This window comes from Chanodichthys erythropterus, chromosome 10 (assembly GCF_024489055.1).
Source record: "Chanodichthys erythropterus isolate Z2021 chromosome 10, ASM2448905v1, whole genome shotgun sequence".
Taxonomy (NCBI): Eukaryota; Metazoa; Chordata; class Actinopteri; order Cypriniformes; family Xenocyprididae; genus Chanodichthys; species Chanodichthys erythropterus.
Genome location: NC_090230.1, coordinates 55,456,994 through 55,476,873, shown reverse-complemented (window position 1 = coordinate 55,476,873; position 19,880 = coordinate 55,456,994). Strand labels below are relative to the sequence as shown.

The 19,880-nt window shown below is 36.0% G+C and overlaps 2 protein-coding genes across 6 annotated transcripts in view; both read left to right on the top strand.

Moving 5' to 3' along the window:
- Positions 1-202: 202 nt before the first annotated feature.
- Positions 203-17,705, top strand: nln (neurolysin (metallopeptidase M3 family)). 4 transcript variants are annotated; one of them, XM_067398295.1, is made up of 13 exons: positions 203-340; positions 846-1,102; positions 1,200-1,249; positions 2,814-2,918; positions 3,714-3,816; positions 4,297-4,457; positions 4,650-4,785; positions 6,602-6,968; positions 9,537-9,738; positions 9,868-10,054; positions 15,327-15,455; positions 16,090-16,226; positions 16,859-17,705. In XM_067398295.1, the coding sequence occupies exons 1-13, from the start codon at positions 297-299 to the stop codon at positions 17,012-17,014; spliced, it is 2,034 nt and encodes a 677-aa protein (XP_067254396.1). In that variant the 5' UTR covers positions 203-296; the 3' UTR covers positions 17,015-17,705. The 4 variants fall into 4 exon arrangements, with proteins under 4 accessions (XP_067254396.1, XP_067254392.1, XP_067254394.1 ...); XM_067398291.1 differs by having other exon boundaries at positions 1,200-1,348; XM_067398293.1 differs by having other exon boundaries at positions 225-242; positions 1,200-1,348.
- Positions 17,706-18,526: 821 nt separating this feature from the next.
- erbin (erbb2 interacting protein) overlaps positions 18,527-19,880 on the top strand; it is a 78,003-nt gene continuing 76,649 nt past the window's right edge. For both annotated transcript variants that reach the window (XM_067398290.1, XM_067398289.1), the window contains exon 1: positions 18,527-18,923. The gene's annotated coding sequence lies outside the window, so the exon portion shown is untranslated. The remainder of the gene's footprint in view (positions 18,924-19,880) is intronic.

The window sequence follows — 19,880 nt, the reverse complement described above, 5'->3', positions numbered from 1 at the left end:
ATGTAATGTACGTAACGAAAATGAAGTTAAAAAACACATGTCAGTCTATGTTACCTGTTTAATATTCATAAGTCAATGTTTCACCACATTCATTAGTTCGCCAGCTGACTAGTTCCCAACGTCTACCTTGTAGCCAATCAGAATGTCTTGCCGGGCGAACGTCGGGTTACGTAATTAATATTCAAATACCAAGCCTTCATCGTAGTAGTACTAGTATTGGTTTGTAACAGTCGAGTGTGACGGTAGGAGTCGCATCCCATTCTTGCACGTTGCACGTATGAAGTTATAGGCATGCCATGTTTATCTTCGGCATTTCTGTGGTGGCACGAGCGGTAAGAAGGTATTGTGAATTGTGTTATTTAACACACTTTATGCTGTATATGTTGTTGCCATCGGTACTACTAACCGAATGCTTGAATGTGACTGCGCTCACATAGACAGGCTATAAATGCTCGGACTTACCTTACAAAGCTTTAGTATCTGGTTTAGTCAGGTTATCTCATTGACTTCTCTCAGAACTAGGCAATGTAACTGGCATATGTGAAGTAATATAAGTGTAGCACAAGCAGATCAGGTTCGCATTCTCTATTTTGACAGACATGTGAAAGTGTGTCCATCGTTAGTACGAAAAACATTCACAGCATGCGACCCTACACAGCACACAGTTTCTCTTCTGTCAGTATTATGCACAGTAATGTGTAGCTTTTCTTTTTCTAAAGTTACAAGAATTTGCATACAAGTGCCAATGCAATGCATGCAGGCTTGCTCAGTGGGCACTGGCTCATTCTTTTTTACTGAAAGAAATAAAGTGAATTAATACTGGCTCTTTCTTTAATTTAACGCAGAGTCATTACATCCAGCTCAAAGCTCAAAATGACACTTCAAAATGCATCAGTCATATCCACCCACAGCTGCTCCAGCACAGCTGACAAGAACAACAACCTGCGGTGGGATCTGACCCCAGAAGAGATCCAACATCGGACACAGAGACTGATCCAGCGGATAAAGCAAGCCTATGACTCAGTGGGGTCAGTGGACATTGAGAAGGTGTGCTTTGAGAATACTCTGCAAGTCATTGCAAATGCAAAAGCAGATTATGCCGGTGAGTGTTGAATGGTAGCGTTCGTGTTGTGTTAACGTGAAGTTCTTTCATCTGCGTCTTTGTGCTGTCATATTCACTTTTCTGTTCTCTGTTTCAGCTTCACGTCATATGTTGGACTTCCCCCAGTATGTCTCTCCATGTAAAGAGGTCAGATTGGCGAGCACCGAGGCTGATAAATGCCTGTCTGTTTTCGATGTGGAAGTGAGCATGAGGGCGGATGTGTTTCAGAGACTTATAGCCCTGCAGGTACCACACACTACAGTGTGATGTTGTATTCTGATAATTCCAGTGTAGTTCCTGAATAATTATGCTATTGTGTGCTCATCCATTTTATTTTATTTCATTTTATTAATGGTACAGTGGACAGAGTACAGGAAAAATGGGCTGGGTTCGAATTCACGTCACCCGTATGATTTTCATAGCTTAATGTGTCAGAGCATGTGCACTAACCACTAGCCCTCCATCCAAATATCTCCACTATTTATACAAAAATTTCTATATCAAATTACTATAATGTCTAAATATGCAGTACTCATGCAAACAGTCCCCAGATGATTCTTAAAGAGATAGTTCGCCCAAACATTCTGTCATTATTTACTCTCCCTTATGTCGCTCTAATCCAAACCCACTCATTTTAAAAACACAATTGAAGATATTTTTAATGAAACCTGAGAGATTCCTGTCCCTCCATTGAAAGTCTATTTGTCAAAAATGAAAAGCTTTAAAAAGTTCATAAATCGTAAGAGTAATCCATATGGTCAATGGCAGCTCAGGCCAGACTTACAATGAGACTTTTACATTAGCTTACTTGTTTTTGCATGTCAAGCAAGCACATTTCAGTCTCCATTTACCAAATCTGAATGCTCTATATATGTGTGTGGATGTGAATGTACCTTTTTAACGGTCGCAAAGTTTCAAACCAAATTTCAAAGCAACCTACTGAACAGTATGCGCTTTTGGATGCAGTTTAGGTTTAAATCTATTCATATGGATTACTTTTACAATGTCTTTATGAACTTTTCAAAGATTTGGTGTAATAGACTTTCAATGGAGAGGCAGAAATCTCTAACAAACTGATTAGTAGTTTACTTTATGTAATAAGTTGATTTGAATCAGTATTTTTCAATGTTAAACTTTATTTATTAATATTGTTACCACCTGCTTATTACAGTTTATTGGGCAGTTTTCTTGAATGAATGACCTCTGTCATCACTCATCAATGGAGAACTTAATCTCTGGGTACTAAAACGACATCTGGCAAGTTGGCAACCAGGTCCAGTTTCATAGGGGTGACCCATAAAATGAGGCATTTGGCAGTGTTGGCCGAGCTCATTGAGGCTTTGTCCAAAACAGTTTCATATTGCAAATTTCTCAAATTCAAATGATTATTTGAGTGGAAATCTTTTTTGGAGTGAGCAGTGACACTAGTTTGCGCCATTTTACTCCAATAACAATCATGTAACGAGGCTGTCCGCACTCCAGGGCATTTACATTTAATTGAGCTGTAATGAAGTGATCCCACTATTTCTTCTGAAGGCCTGTATGGAGTCCTCATTGACCCTGTGGAAGATTCCATTCACAGGAAATCATGTGACGCTAGTACGGTGTCGGGCCCATGTCAGTCTGGCTTGGTGTCAGATCCGTAGCAGTAAACATAACTTCAGGCATTCACTGACGCACTGTCTCAGCATTTCCCTCTTTATCTTTATAGGAAAAACAATCCAGTGATATATTGCCTGAGTCTGAGAGATTCCTGGGACGACTGATAAAATTAGGGAAACGGAATGGATTGCACTTGTCTAAGGATATACAAGAAGTAGGTTTGGTTTGGTGTGTCTCTATTACTATTGGTCATACTTGACAGTATTTAGTTTTTAGTGATTTGAACAAATTTGAAATAAACCTCACTATTACACTTTGGTGTGTAACTTGTTCTGCCATAAAAATGACACAGACACCATCTGCTGCTAAAATCCTCTTACATATATAAAATAAAATTCCTCTTACAATGCACTTACATTTTGTTTAGAAAACAGTGCTGGTGTCATAGCCATGTGGATTTGAACTGTATACATTATAGCTATTATTGCAAAAAAGAAAACTTAGCATTGAAAAAAAACATTTATATGTGTGAAAAATGTATAATAATCTATTTTTTAAATAATTCGAAAATATTAAGTAATAAATGTAAAATCATGTTTAAAAGTTGTTTTTACATATAAAAATTCTAATTTTAAGTTTAATATCTAAATGTGAAATTATTCATATAAAAATTAAACATAACATTAAAATTATAAATGTACATATAAATTGATACATTTGAGCTATTTTAAAAAACACTTAGCATTGAATAAAATACATTTATATTTGTCAAAATTGAGAAATACAAATGTTAAATCATTATAAATTATCTTTATATATAAATTAATACATTTAAATTAATAACAAATTATAATTTATAATTTTGTGTTGGGGTCAGTGAAAACATGAAAGCATTGGCAAGGCAAGGAGAAATTTGGACTTTCGGTCTGATTGAGCAAGCAGAAAATCTTCACTGGACAATGTAAAAATCTAGTTATTTTTATTTGTCTTTCTATGTGTTTTTTCTCAGGAAGTCAAGTCAATCTCTAAGCAAATAAGTGAACTCTCCATAGATTTCAACCAAAATTTGAATGAAGAAAGTACAGTGCTGTTGTTCTCGCAAGAAGAGCTCGGTAAGCATGTTTATCTGCAGTATAAGAGCTGTTTTAAGGGGCTTTCGCACTGGAGGAACATTTTCATAGTTCCTATAACTATTGGAGGAAGTACACGCTTTTTGGCGTGTTTATACCGCAGGGCCTGGGAACGATTTTGTTTATAGGAACACCTTTTGAGGGGACTAAATTAGTTCCTACTTCAGAGTAGGATCTAAACCAGCACAATAGGAACTACCAGTGACGTAAGTATACGTTGATTGGCCATACACACGTCATACGAAACTCCGCCACCCGCCATTTTTAAAAAGTTTACATATACTTACTCCACAAACTCCAGGAACATGGAATGCAACTAGGAAAATGGCCCTATGTGAATATTGAGTTCGCGAGGGACCGTCCTGTGGCTAGTTCCTATTACTGAGTTCCTAGAACTACCTGGTGCAAAAGCCCCTTTTGTGAATTTATCTTGGACACACTTTTCCTCCTTCCTTTCTCAAGTGGGTCTTGTGGAAAGCTACGTGAATGGTCTGGAGAAAACAGAAGATGGGCGGTATATAGTCACCCTTGCGTATCCCCACTACTTCCCCCTGATGAAAAGATGTCATGTTCCCGAAACCAGGAGGAAGATGGAGATGGCCTTTCACAGCAGGTGCAAGGATGTAGGTTCAACTTGCATGTCCTTTAATGAGACTTTGGGTTCAGTTAGGCTTCCAGCACAACTGGAATGAATAAATTGTTTTTCAGGAGAAAAGGGAATTTGAAACTGTTTTTCAGCCTTGTCAAGTCATAGAAATTAAGCCTAAAAGTCGTGTCCTTGTTATGCAGTATTAACATTTTTTCAATGTTTACAGGTGAACACTGCTATTCTTGAACAGCTGATTGAGCTGCGGGCAAGGCTAGCCAAACTACTGGGCTTCAGCAGCCATGCCAATTACGTGCTGGAAATGACCATGGCCAAAAATTCAGAGAATGTGGCACGATTTCTTGGTATGTATTCTTTGTCTTTTTATCCAGTTTATTCTGTGAAGGATCAGCACCTACATTCAGGCATGCACAGGTTAAGTCTGGAGTGACAGGCAGTTTGGTGACCCTTGTCCTCATGTTCAGCTGTTAAAGTGACATGACAGTTTTACTATGTTGTCGTGTGTCTGTGGTGTAGCATAGACTCCTCTTGTAGTTTTTTGCTTGTGGTTTGCTGTAGTTTATGACTATTTATTTTTAATCATAAAATGATAGATACTATATTAAATTAAATGGACAATATTAATCGATAGAAAACAAATTTCATTTATAGGAATCTGACAACTAGTGTTGTTTTGACTAAAATTGACAAAAATATTGTTTTGAATTTGTTTAGTGAATTTTGAGTAGAAATACTGGTAACACTTTTTAGTGTCGCTGTTACATAGTACTTACTATAGTAATAACAGTAAATTATGCATAATTACAAGCACCTAAACCAAACTAACCCTAATTATGTAGTAAGTACGTGTAGTTAATTAATATTACCCGGTACTTAAATGTACAATTACATTGTAACAAGGACACCTAAAATAAAGTGTAACCACAATATTGGTTAATCAGTAAATTATTTTACACATTATTCAGTCAAAAATATTTGAAAATAACTAGAATCAAATAAGAACACCTATCTGCAACATTTGAACGCATAAAGAAATATTAAAATGTACAGTATGCAACGTTCAGGGTGTTTTAATATCATTACATTGCAGATATATAAGATTCTAAGATTTGTTTTTTATATTTTTTAAAGAAGTCTATACTGCTCACCAAGGCTGCATTTCTTTGATCAATAATACAGTAAAAACGGTAATATTTTTAAATATCATTACACTTTAAAATAACACTATATTTTACAATGTCCTTGTTACACATTACATGTAGTTACTTAGTAATAACTATAAATTATGCATAATTAAATGCAACTAACCCTAAAATAAAACTTAATCCTGACACTAATACTAAGTACATGATGTAGTTAGTTAATATTACTGTTTTTAAATGTATAATTAACACAGACACTTAAAATAAACTGTAACCTAACTGTTTACTGTTTGAATATATTTTAATATTTATTCCTGTGATCAAAGCTGAATTTTACGCATCATTACTCCAATCTTCAGTGTCACATGATCCTTCAGAAATCATTTTAATATGCTCATTTGATGCTTAAGAAACATTTCTCATTATTATCAATGTTAAAACAGTTGTGCTGCTTAATATTGTTGTGGAAACTATGATACATTTTTCTTATTTCCATTTTTTTGATGAATAGAAAGTGGTCAAACATTATGACCACTCACAACACAAGCGAAGCAAATCGTGGTGATTATTTTGTATCAACTGCATGTGTAAAACTCTGGGCTATATCAGTCGGTTGTCATAGTCAATGTGTTAGACGTGACAGAAAAGGCTATGGCAGCATTCAGCAGGATAATACATCCTGTCACCCAGAACACACTGTTCAGGAATGGATTGAGTAACTTGAGTTCTGGGTGTTGCCCTGGCTTCCAAATACCCCATATCTCAATCCAATCCAAAGCATTTGTGGGATGTTTTGGTACATAAAGTCCTAACTGCAGTCACTTCACCTCACAATGTGCAGGGGCTGCTGCTAATGTTTTGGTGCCAGATATCACAAGGCTCCTTCAGGAGTGTCATAGATCATTGCTTCAGCAGGTCAGAGATATTTTGGCAGGTGCTCATAGTGTTTAAGCTCTGAACAGTTTTCCACATGTCTAAATGAGTGTTATATAACCAAAATGTTTTTGGTACTCAATAGATGAGTTGTATAAGAGGTTGAGACCAGTGGGCGAGCAGGAGCGGCAGTACCTGTTGTCACTCAAACAAGCTGACTGTGAGAGGCGGGGCTTGGCCTTTGACGGACAGCTGCACGCATGGGACATGCCCTACTACATGAACCAGGTGGAACAAGTGAAGTTCGCGGTGGATAAGGACAAACTGATCGAGTACTTCCCTCTGGAGGTGGTGACTGAGGGCCTGCTAAATATATATCAGGATCTGTTGGGTCTGACGTTCCAGCAGGTGGAGAACGCCCATGTGTGGCATGATAGCGTCAAACTGTACTCGGTGCTGGACTCTGTGACTGGAGATGAGATTGGACAGTTTTACTTGGACTTGCATCCCAGGTAAACCATTCTAGTCATTCACTAAAAGTGTTTCTTTTTTTGCCAGCATTTGTTATGATTCGGATTGTCTAATTGGTTTTCCTTGGTCAACAAGCTTTAGCAGAAACAATCAGCTTTATCAACTTAGTTTTGCTAGAAAACAGAATAGCTATGCTGGTCCACCAAAGTCAAGTGGTGCAACCAACATTCAAAAACAAACAAACAAAAAACACTTAAAGCAGGAAATTATATCATAGAGAGGAGATCCATGTCAATAAGTCTATATATAGTTGCACCACATCAAATTATAAGAAGAGAAGATTAGTTTAACTGTATAATGTCATGTGGTGTGACTCCCAAAAGCATAAGTGTCACGTTTCCGCCCACTGCTTCCTTCCACTCCTCACCAGAGGTCACTGTTTCAACGAAAAGACTTTGCACACATGCAGTCACTTCACTCTGGACTACATTTCCCACAATCCCTCAGCTAGGCACTGATCACACTCACACCTGTTTCCCATCAGGTTCCCTTTAGAAGCTGCACGTCTTCACACATACTTGGCTGAGTATTGTTAAGTCTTTGTTCAACCTTGTCTCTGTGTTCCTTGTTCCTTGCCTTGCCTGTGTTTTTGACCCTGGACTCACGAAGATCAGCTGTGACTTGACTGGATCGTCGTGAACCAAGTCAAATCAATTCTGAGCTTCGTGAATCCAGTCAAGTCACAGTCCAGGGTCAAAAACACAGGCAAGGCAAGGAACACGGAGACAAGGTCGAACAAAGGCATAACAATACTCAGCCAAGTGTGTGCGAAGGAGTGCAGCTTATAAAGGGAACCTGATGGGAAACAGGTGTGAGTGTGATCAGTGCCTAGCTAAGGGATTGTGGGAAATGTAGTCCAAAGTGAATTGACTGCGTTTGTGCATTGAAAAAGTCTTAATGGTAAAACAATGACCTCTGGTGGGGAGTGGAAGGAAAAAGCGGGCGGAAACGTGACAATAAGTATACATTATAAATTAAAAATAAATTTAATAACTATGAAATAAAAATTCATAAATATTAAAAAAATAAAATTACCATGAAAAATAATGATTAAGATGTGTTAAATGTGTAAGGAAGATATCTTATTACTTTTTTCCTTATGGTTACTTCACATTACATTTTTAGTCATTAAATTAAACTTGTTTAAGTTTCAAAACCATATGAAAAATGACACAAAGAGTTCAGTTCTATAGATTTTTTTAATCATAAACACTTTTTTTATGTCATTGACCCATGACCCCTGGCCAGTGTTGTTATTGTTAACTAACGCTAATAAAATTTTAATCATGTTAATTGGAATGCACAAATAAAATAAAATATTACATTTAAAAGCTTAAAATATTAGATTAAGTTTTAGATTAATTTAAATGAAAATGAAAAATGATGCCTTGGCAGCTAACTGAAAAAAATAAGTTATTAAATTATTAAAACTGAAATAAAAATAAATTAAAAATAGAAATATTTAAAAAGTGATAACACTTTACAATAAGGTTTCATTTGTTAACATTAGTTAACTACACAAGTTAACATTAACCAACAATGAACAACACTTCAGCATTTATTAATCTTAGTTGATGTTAATCTCAACATTTACTAATACATTTTAAGATTGAAAGTTCTATCTGTTTACTTTAGTTAATGCAGTGAATAAAATTAATATGAACATTTTAACATTACATAACATTAACAAAGGTTAATTAATAATGCAGGAATATATCGAACATTGTGCCTTAACTAATGTTGACAAATGAGAACTTTCCTGTCAAGTGTTACCCCCCAAAAAATGTATAAAAATGATGGAAGCACTTTAACAAATTACAAAAATGTAAAAAAATTAAAATGAAAACTAAAAATATAAAAATACAAGCTATACTAAAATAGTACATTCTGTGGATTCTTAAAAAGTCTAAAGTCCATCTAAAGTCATCTGAATTTTAGGCCTTAAAATGTCTCAAAACTGGCCACCTCAAAGGGCCATTCAGACTGAAGGATTTTGAAGGGTACAACTGAAGGACACTTCGCTTCCATGATTGATTGTGCAGACAAGCAGCATATACACTTTATGCGACAATGGTGCATCCTTAATTGGCTTGGCAAGATGACGCAGAAGTGCGTTCCAAGGAATGGAACGCAGGGCCAATGCAAATTTGGAAAATGGGTTTACAAAGCCATAGAAAATAGTTGTTTCCTTTTAACATTTTATTTGTTATTTTTTATTTTGTTTTAGCCCATCAGTTTATTGATTACACACAGTTCTGTGTAGTCATATTGAATGTTCATGTTGAATGTGAATTGAATCAATTTTGGACATGAAATAAGTATTAAATTGCATTCATAATGGTCTTAAAAAGTCTTACATTTAGCCTGTTGAAATCTGCAGAAAACCTGCATAAATAATACTAAAAATAACCCTGAAACCATAACTTACCACAGCCCAGTGCAGATCTGCAGATCTGATTAATACTTCATGACCTTCTAAGGAACTTGCCAATGAAGTAATGACCTGAAATAGTCTTGATCCAGATTTATTGGTCTGTTTTACTCTTCAGGGAGGGTAAGTATGGCCATGCAGCATGCTTTGGGCTCCAGCCAGGATGTCTTGGGCCTGATGGGAATCGTAGGATGCCTGTGGCCGCCATGGTGGCCAACTTCACAAAACCCACAACCAACTGGCCTTCCTTACTGCAGCACCATGAGGTGGAGACCTTCTTCCATGAGTTTGGACATGTCATGCATGAGCTCTGCTCCAGGGTACGTCAGTATTCTCAAACATAAAGAGGGTCCAAAGGCCTGAGACTACACTGAATGAAAATCTCAAATCAAAAGAAATATAACTAGTGGTACCAAATGTGATTTTCTGTGGCAACTTGCATGTCCCAGACCCACTATGCAGAGTTCAGTGGGACACAGGTGGAGACTGATTTTGTGGAGGTGCCATCTCAAATGCTAGAGAACTGGGTTTGGGAGAAGGAGCCTCTCAGGAGGATGTCCCGCCACTACAAAGATGGCAGCCCGATCCCAGATGGTCTGCTGGATAAACTCATTGCATCTAGAGTGGCCAACACAGGTCAGATTTGACCCCACATTCACACTACATCTTTATAATCAACATCTGTATGTTTGAATGTTTGAACTAGGGGTGTGCAATATCATCTACGATAATATTGTTTAACGATGTGCAATCTTACATTATCGAGTATGTCCCTCACTTTGCAAAAACCAAACAAAACCATGCCTAGTGAGTGCATACAATAGCCTTTTTGGTTTAGGTTAGACTACTGCGCAAGTGCATTTAGAGTGCATGCTCCCGCTGCATGATTTACTTAAAATGTAGTAAAAATGCCCTTGTATGAGTAAGCAATCAGACAAAGAGTGCCGTTTTTTTCTCAAATATTTGCTTGATTGCAAATGCAATATTGATTTTATACAACAGTTTAAAGGTGACGTAGAACGTCTTTTTAAAGATGTAATATAAGTCTAAGGTGTCCCCTGAATGTGTCTGTGAAGTTTCAGCTCAAAATACCCCATAGATTTTTTTTAATTAATTTCTTTAACTTTGGGGCATCATTAAATATGAGGTGATTTAGACTGCGGGCCCTTTAAATGCTCACGCTCCCCACCCACGGAGCTCGCGCTTGCCTTAAACAGCATAAACAAAGTTCACACAGCTAATATAACCCTCAAAATGGATCTTTACAAAGTGTTCGTCATGCAGCATGTCTAATTGCGTAAATATAGTATTTATTTAGATGTTTACATTTGATTCTGAATGAGTTTGATAGTGCTCTGTGGCTAACGGCTAATGCTACACTGTTGGAGAGATTTATAAAGAATGAAGTTGTGTTTATGAATTATACAGACTGCAAGTGTTTAAAAATGAAAATAGCGACGGCTCTTGTCTCTGTGAATACAGTAAGAAACGATGGTAACTTTAACCACATTTAACAGTACATTAGCAACATGCTAACAAAACATTTAGAAAGACAGTTTACAAATATCACTAAAAATATCATGGATCATGTCAGTTATTATTGCTCCATCTGCCATTTTCTTGTTTGCTTACCTAGTCTGATGATTCAGCTGTGCACATCCAGACGTTAATACTGGCTGCCCTTGTCTAATGCCTTGAACATGGGCTGGCATATGCAAATATTGGGTGCGTACATATTAATGATCCCGACTGTTACGTAACAGTCCACAAAAATCCACGGCAGAATTTTTTTGCGACTCTGAGCGATACACAGTGGTGTTGAATGAATCAGTCTACTTGAACGAATCGGTTGAATTAATGACACAATGAATCGCTCATTAAAAATGCCTTGCTGCCACCTACTGTTGGCTTTAGTTTCATATTTACAGTTTTTTTTTATTATTGCTTTGGTGCAATTTTAACAAGCAATTGGTAAATTTTCAAAACTCTTAGTACTAATATCACAACAGATAAAAGTCACATTTTATCTGTTTATTTAAAAGTGCACATCAAAAGTGCACTTTTTTCAAACATTTCAGCATGTTTTCAGTTGTGTTAGTACAATACACAAAATAACAAAGTATCCTTTTCACTATGCAAAATAAGTGTTTCACCTATATAAATGTTTCATTCACAGTAACTGCTTTTCATACTGCAATTACTATAAAACTTTTCATTTGGATCTCTTTTCGTTCAGTTTAATACACTTGTCTATTATTTAATCCAATTGATCTTAATGGTTAATCAGTGGATCATTTGGTGATTTCTGTAAATACAGATTGTATAGATATAGTTTCTACTTTGTTTGAATTTTTCGATACAGATAATCATAAGTAATTAATTTTTATTTTACATTATAAGTTATTTATCTTAGATTCTAACCACTATGTTCAAAGTGTGTGTGTTGTCATGGTATTTCCCTACGTTATGGGAACCAAATGCTCCCACAAGAATAGTAATACCAGTAAATTCTGACCTTGTGGGAACATTATAAATCATACAGACATCTTTTTTGAAAATCTAAAATATCAGAAAGTTTTCTGTGATGGGTAGGTTAGGGGTAGGGGATAAAATATACAGTTTGTAAAGTATAAAAACCATTACAACAATGGAATGTCCACATAAAACGTGTGTGTGTGTCTGTGTGTGTGTCTGTGTGTGTGTGTGTGTGTGTGTGTGACAGAAATATTTGCAATTTGTGAACAGAGCAGGAAAGAGTACAAGGGAAAACAGGGAAACAGTCAATGACTTTATAACATCAGATTGATCAGATATACATCAGAAGAAGAGCAGCATTTTACATTACAGTATGTATGTTATGTGACACTGTAAACAGATTACCATGGTAGAGACTGCCACATTACTGTAACTCACCCTTCATCTGTAAAGATCAACTACAGTATAGATTCAGTCATATGGTACAGTGAGAACATTTCCTGTATTGGCAGCACACTCTTTCCTCACACAAAACCTCATGGCCATTTCATAACTTCATCACACCTTTTGATAACACACTGAATAGATACAATTGCAAACATGGATTTTATGCCAATTATGTAATTTAGGTAATGTGAGTGTATTTTCTAATGTGGCATCATGTAACTGTAATTATTTCAGCAACAAGGGTGATTTGAAACATGTATCTTGCATTGTTTGCTATTGAATGAACTGATTGTTAAAAGTACTAAATTGAAAGAAGATCATACTGTTGTGTTTCGGTGATTAAACCAAATGTTCTCATTGCATATCACAATGACCTTGTGTTTTGAAACAGTGATTATGTGAAATGAAAATAGCTAGAATGAAAGCATGAGATCAAGTTTTGAAACAATGACTAGCTGTGTTACAAGTGTGATCGGTTTTGGTTTTTGTACTAAGAGTTTTGAAAATGTACACCTTAGATGTGAAAAGAGTACCAAAGCAAAGTATCTTTTCAATTTTACAATCATTTCGCTAGTGTTTTATTTTTAAAACATCAAAACATTATGCTTTTGTAACTGTAGGTTATATGCATTTGTCACTTCAGAACTGCATTAAACCGTCTGTGTAAATGCATCTGAATGCCACTTCAGATACACTTTCTGGGTCTCATTCATGAAACATTGGTAAATATATGAGTAAATATGTGAGTGATTTGCGCGTAAAGAGACCTTCCCGAAAACTCTTCTCCTGTTTCACAAATACTTCGTAAACATCAGAAGTGATAGTGAAATGTTTGTGTGTGTGTGTGTGTGTGTGTTAATGAATTCCAATCAGTCGTAAATGGGACGTGTGTGCACGCTCATTCTCAATTACCATAAATCCCGCCCATTAAATCCGACTGACAACTATATATGGGCATCATATTATGACACAAACGAAGGATTTTGGCCATTTTATAGGAAACAAGTTCCATAACAATTAAAGGGCCATTAGTTTGCCCAACCGTATTGAAATCAATGAATTATTTGATTAAAGTGCTCCGTTTGCAGATGCTATTACTGGCTCTCACAATAAAAGTAAAAAGAAAAAACGTACATAATTACTATATAAAATATTTTTTCAAAATGCTGTGTAAATATGTACCTTATTAAGGTGAATTAAAATGCAGCCTTATTAATGAGCAAAACGTTCGGATGTTAAACGCACTATTTACGCGTGGCTGGGAGCAGGTGTAGATTTCTTTTTCGTACCAACTAACATTTGGAAAATACTAATATTTTAATGAATCCGAAAATTTACGCCAGAACCACTTTACACACGATTTACACAAAAATTCATTCTGCTCATGTTTCATGAATGAGACCCTCTGTGTTTCCTCTGCATTGCAAGGATGGATTTTGTTTTGTGTACTGATTTCATTTGATCTGTAACAGCCCTATAGTGTCATATTATGCCAATTGAATTTATTGATTAAATGTAATAATTTCACATAATAAATGATGTATAGGTGACATTTAATTGGGTAAGAAAAAATACCCTTATAAAGGTAAAAATGGAGATAAAAGGTAAAAATCTATTTAAAAATCTATTTTTGTTGGAAATTGTATTTTTTGTTACTGCTGCAAACTAACCACCACAAAATATGAAGAATGACAAAAACTGTAGACAGCTGTCCTAAACCTGCCAAGGAAGCAGCACAATGACACACTCAGCAGAATATCATCTGATCATCGTTATCAACAAAATCCCAGAAAATATAGAGATCTTTTTTGTAAATATCGCACACCCCTAATTTGAATTTATTTTGAGGGAAGATTATTCAGAGGAATGTAACATATTTAGACCGAAAATTATAGGCCTAACAAATATTAACATAAAATTATATTTTGCATAAAGTAGCCTAAATGAAGCCTATAGGAACATTAAGATAGGAACACAAAGATTTTTTAATTCTCATTCTCAATGGTGATTCTCATTAGATTCACTATGTAATGCTTTTTTATTTATTTTATTTTTATATTTTATTACGTTTTATCTTATTTTAAATTTTTTTAATAAGAATAAAGGTAGTACAACACATGCAAATTTTTTTTTATATAATTCTGTATTATGTGGACCAGACAAGTAATTTGGCGATGCCACTTTGTAAAGAAAGTCTAAGCGTCTGCGCACATACACATTCAAATGCGCATACCTGCAGGCTAAGCACATAAATAAACAGCAAGAACGCATTAAAAGTCTTCTGTTTTCAATTAAAAAGGTGTCATGTAAGCGGCCCCTAAATTAATAATTAATGATTTTTACAACTGAAGTGATTCAATCAAAAACTTATATAGCTCGATAATAACTTTTTCCTAGAGCTGCTGTAAAGCCAAAACAATCTCTGTCCATTAATTTTTCAATTATCACTGTGAAGCTGCTTTCTGTATTGTAAAAAGCGCCATATAACTGAAGATGACTTGATTTGACTTATTAAAGTAATGGGAATTTGGGAATAAATCTGCTTAGTTGTCACTAAAATATCACAAAAATATTGTAGTGGTCTTAAAAATAGGATTTTCTTAATTTAAAATATGTTTTCTTTATGTTGATTTTGGATTAATACAATGGGATTAGTCTGAACACTGTTTTTAAAAAACAAACTACCGATTAAAGATCAGAGTACTATTCGTGTCTTAGTTATTGGCCATATTATAAAATATTTATTGGTTACTGACAGATTAGGTCATCCTTGCATTAGATTAGTAATTGTAACCTGACGCTTTGTTTAAAAACAGTTAAACTATTAACAGTTTACTACTGAAACATTATTCTGATCTGACAGCTTTTCCTGTTACTTTAAATATCTTCTATACATACAGCATTTGAGGTAAAGTGGTAAACACACAAAAATAATGGTTTTCAAATATACATCAGTTTGTCATTTTCAAACTGTCTCTGTCCGCAGGTCTGATGAACCTCAGGCAGATTGTTCTCAGTAAAGCTGACCAAACTCTCCACACTAAAGACAGAGCAGATACTGCCGCCGAGTTTGCCAAGCACAGCAAAGACATCCTGGGAATCCCAGCCACACCAGGTCATAAACACATACACAGGCAATGAGTCTCAACACACTTATGACACCTCATCTATGAGCACATTAACACATCAGTGACTTTTCAGTGATCAGCAGCTTGGTGTGAACACTCATTTCACATGCAAAGAGCTTAGCTAATCACAACAGCTCATCTGCATATGGAACTCTCAGTTCTTCGTTCACACAGAACACGTTTTTCCTTTTCACTACGCTGCTTTTCCATTCTTTTTCAACATAAACTTGTGATAAACAGATGTGTTTTAGTGTTGCGTTTGATATGGCTAAAGAAATGGCGATGACCCTCTTGCTTGATTTAAATTGTATTACTCAGAAACCTTTTTCTCTTCCCTGGTGTCTTGTGTGTTCTGTGCGGGGTGGGGCAGTCTTAAAAATAGTGGTTAAAAACATTTTTATAAATTATAATTTCAGATAATTATTCTTTGTAATGTGTGAAAAGTATTGGTATTAAAAGTTAATTATTTGTACATGATTGTATGTTTTTTTTTTTTTTCATAGTGTGATTTTTGGGGAATTGTATTAAATTAATTTAGGCCATACAGGCTGTAACCAGAAATCGAACAGTGCTTGAGGGTTAAGCGTTAATTCCATGTTTATTTCTACATGTTTTCTGCAGGCACAAACATGACGGCTAGTTTCAGTCATTTAGCCGGAGGATATGACGGTCAGTACTACAGCTACCTGTGGAGTGAAGTCTACTCCATGGACATCTTCTTCAGTCGCTTCAAAAAAGAGGGGATCTTGAATCCAAAGGTTTCAGTCTTGTTATTTTAGCTTTCCATTGTTGAGAGTGAATTGAGAAAACATGTGATTCATGTTTAGATTGTCTCATCATGGCAAAGTACATTTTAATAGAGAACCGTCATTGAGAACTGAGTCATAATAGCAGATGATAGTTACCACATGACTTATTTACCAGCATTTCCACATTTATATTTCCATTTAGGGCATGTAGCAGCCTCTTATCAAGACTGACGCACATGATCATTATGTGAAACTGCTGTAGAGTGATTATCTTCCAAGAATGGATAAATAATATTTAAAATAATAATAGATACCTCATGAATAGTATTAGCTAAAAATGTTCATACAATTGTTGTGCAAATGAGTGAATGTTGTGTCATAGTTAGTCATATTACTGTTGAAGGATAGGTCTGCAATGCATTTGGAGCAAGATTATTTTTGTAGCGCTTTCACAATACGTGTCGTTTCAGCAGCTTTACAGACATCGCTTGTTTCGTTGTTATAATTTAGATTGGATGAGTAAAATGATATCGAAAATTGCAGTGTATCAGTGACAACATCACGTAATCATATGTTATAATTATGTTTCAGTTTGTCGTCTTCTGATAAACAGATGTGTATGTGTGTGTTTTGACGTGCAGGTGGGCCGGGAATACAGGCGTGTGGTCCTGGAAACGGGAGGTTCAGTGGATGGCATGGATATGCTGAAAACGTTCCTGGGTCGTGAACCATGCCAGGATGCATTTTTTCGTTGTAAAGGACTCGTCCAAACAATTACAGAACAAAACTCTCATTGACATTGGACTGTGAACTACAGCAAACCAACTTTTCTGAATATATATAGTCCAATGACACATATATCCTTAGTCTTAATAATTCTACATTTCAAGTTGTATTCCTTCCAGGTGTTTTGCTTCATTAGTAATCAATTACAAATTTGAATAAAGGTGGGTATATGCTTTTATGCAAATTGAGTCCTGAGTGAAAAGAATGGTGCCAAAAACCTTTTTTTTAGTGGAAAAACAATTATACACTAATAAAATACAATATTAAGTTAACTTCAAAACTAAAGTTAAGGAGAAAAAGAGCCATTAAGTTACGTGAAATTAAAGTGTAAAGTGCAAAAAGTAAATCTGTATTTCCATGATAAACATTTGAATGGATTTTCAATATAAGCATCATAACATTATGTAAATAAGGATGTAAATACATTATTATGGTGCTGCACGCATGTTATTATAAACCAGACTTGTACTGCCTCATTTTATGCAGTACTTCATGCCACATCCACAAAGGTTCACTGGCCTGAAAAGTCGAAGACTCCCGTCATTGACGATTTAAAGTGACAGTGACAACAGGTGGACACTAGGGGGAGACAAATACCAACCGTTAGATATATGAGCCACTATTAGTCCTTTAAATAAACAGATTTAGACGTTGTTTTTGAGCAATAAAGTTTTTCAGCAACAAATATTTTGTCATTATTACATACATTATGAACTAGATATTAAATACCACTACTTTTCTGTTGCCATATTGCCATTTTCTACAATTATTTTACGAGCTCTTTGTAAGACATTACATTCTTACAAATTAGCCATTTGTTCACTGAATTCGCATTCTGACCTAACGGAGAAAATTAATAAATGTTGTCTTTTTGCCCCTCTTAGTGTTAAAGCCATGATAAAACCAGGACTCAGACCCCTGACGAACATTCACATTTGAAATTCTCTGAATAAGCAACGAAGTCAAATTACAACGCATAGCAGAAATCCAGCCAACCAACCAACTAACCTTGCGACGGAAACGTGATCGAGGCTCTTCCTCCCGTTGCCTTCAATTGGGAGATAATAATTCGTTACCGGAGACTCACATTTTCCATTGGATTAAACTGTACGCCTGTCAGCTGTTGCTCTGTGTTGGGGTTCGACGGAGGCCAATTGGACCTGATGTAACCCCCCCAACCCTACTTTAGCATCAGAGCTGAGAAGTACGATTCATTTTAGCGAGTCGGTTCGTTTCGAATGATTCATTTCAATAAGATTCACTGATTCATTGAATATATCACACACTGTTCCCAGAAATCCCCACGGGACAATTTAAGTGTTCGCTTTTGTAGTAAAATAAATATTACAGTTTGTTTATTTTAAATAATCGTTTAAATAAGCTATAACGATTACTAATCGTTCTGATTTTCCAGTCGAAGGATTTACAGAATCGGGTAGATCGAATCATTCAAAAGAACCGGTTCGCTGGCGAATCGAACATCCCCATTAGCACAACTGTAGTGCAGAGTGCAGACTATCCAGTGCTTGAGCGCTGCTTCACTGCTCCATCACTTCAATGACTGCTCCTCCGCGGCTCAATGTAAATCAATTGTCCCGGCGACCTTTTTGGTCGCTCTTTTTATTATAAGGACACTTTTTACCTAATTCCATTGTCTCGTCGAACCATTTTCTTTTGTATCAGCTAGGAAACTTCCAAGCAGCTGTGGGCAACTTTCCGTCGCGCTGTGAGGTGAAGAATGCATTAGCTCGCTCAGCTAGCAGCAGCAGCTTTCTTCGGCTTTCCAGCATCAAGCGCAGTATTTCGCGTGGTTTGTAATGTTTTTCCGTGTCTCCAGTCGTGAACTAACCTTCATGGATTAGCTGAATGATTTTTATCCCTCGTAAATGAAAGGAAAATAACGGAAAGGTTCAGTTTAAGGTGAGTACAAGACATTTTATTTGTCCTTCAGCGTCTCGCCTCAGTGTTTTCTGTCTTCCTCACTGTTAGCCAGATAATGCTAAGAACGGCGAGAGACGCTTATTTGTTTTCTACTTCCCACTGCGTGTGAAATCCGAGGGTTTTCTGTAGCATTATGCGATTAGGGCTTTGTTTTTTTGTGTACATATTCATACACCAGCGGGTTTTCACAATATAACGAATTGAGTATCATGACTGACTAGACGTGAGTATGTTTACTGTGTTTAGGCGGCTATCCCATGTGTATGTCACAAAACATCACATTTTAACATACTTGATGTTTTCGAATGAACATAAAAGGTGTTATTTGAACAATATCGACAAATATGAGGTTTAAATGTTCAGGTGCAGTACATCAACCACCTTCTGTCATACACATCCTGTTTTCTATTCTGTCTCCTATCGAAAGACAGTGTGGTTTACGCGGCATATCTGCTGCAATCTCTCATATATTGTGTTTAATGAGTAATTTACTGTCTTTGTATCATTACGCAGGTACATTAACGCTTCATGCCTTTGTTTCACAATCACTTCCTGCTCGGAACAGGTTATGTAGGTAAAAGCAGGGTTTGTGTTGATGGCAGATGATTACTGTGAACAGATCCTTTCACTAAGTGATCAGATTAGTTTGTCACTGGTATTAAAGGCTTTGAGAGTATAATGATCGAAATCAGTGAATCAGTCCTGATACTCGAGTTCCGGAATGACTGCTAACGTCTCTGTGTGTTTATTCTCATTTTAGGCCCAGTTCAATCTCATAATAAAGGAATGAATGGGTGTACTGCATCCTCTTGTCATGGGATTTTGAGAAATGCGATCAAAATGACCCTGAGGGAAATGTCATTACTTGGATAACGTTACTTAACTCTCATAGTTCTTATTTTCTCATCAATGTATCAAGTTTCCTTGTAAAAATTA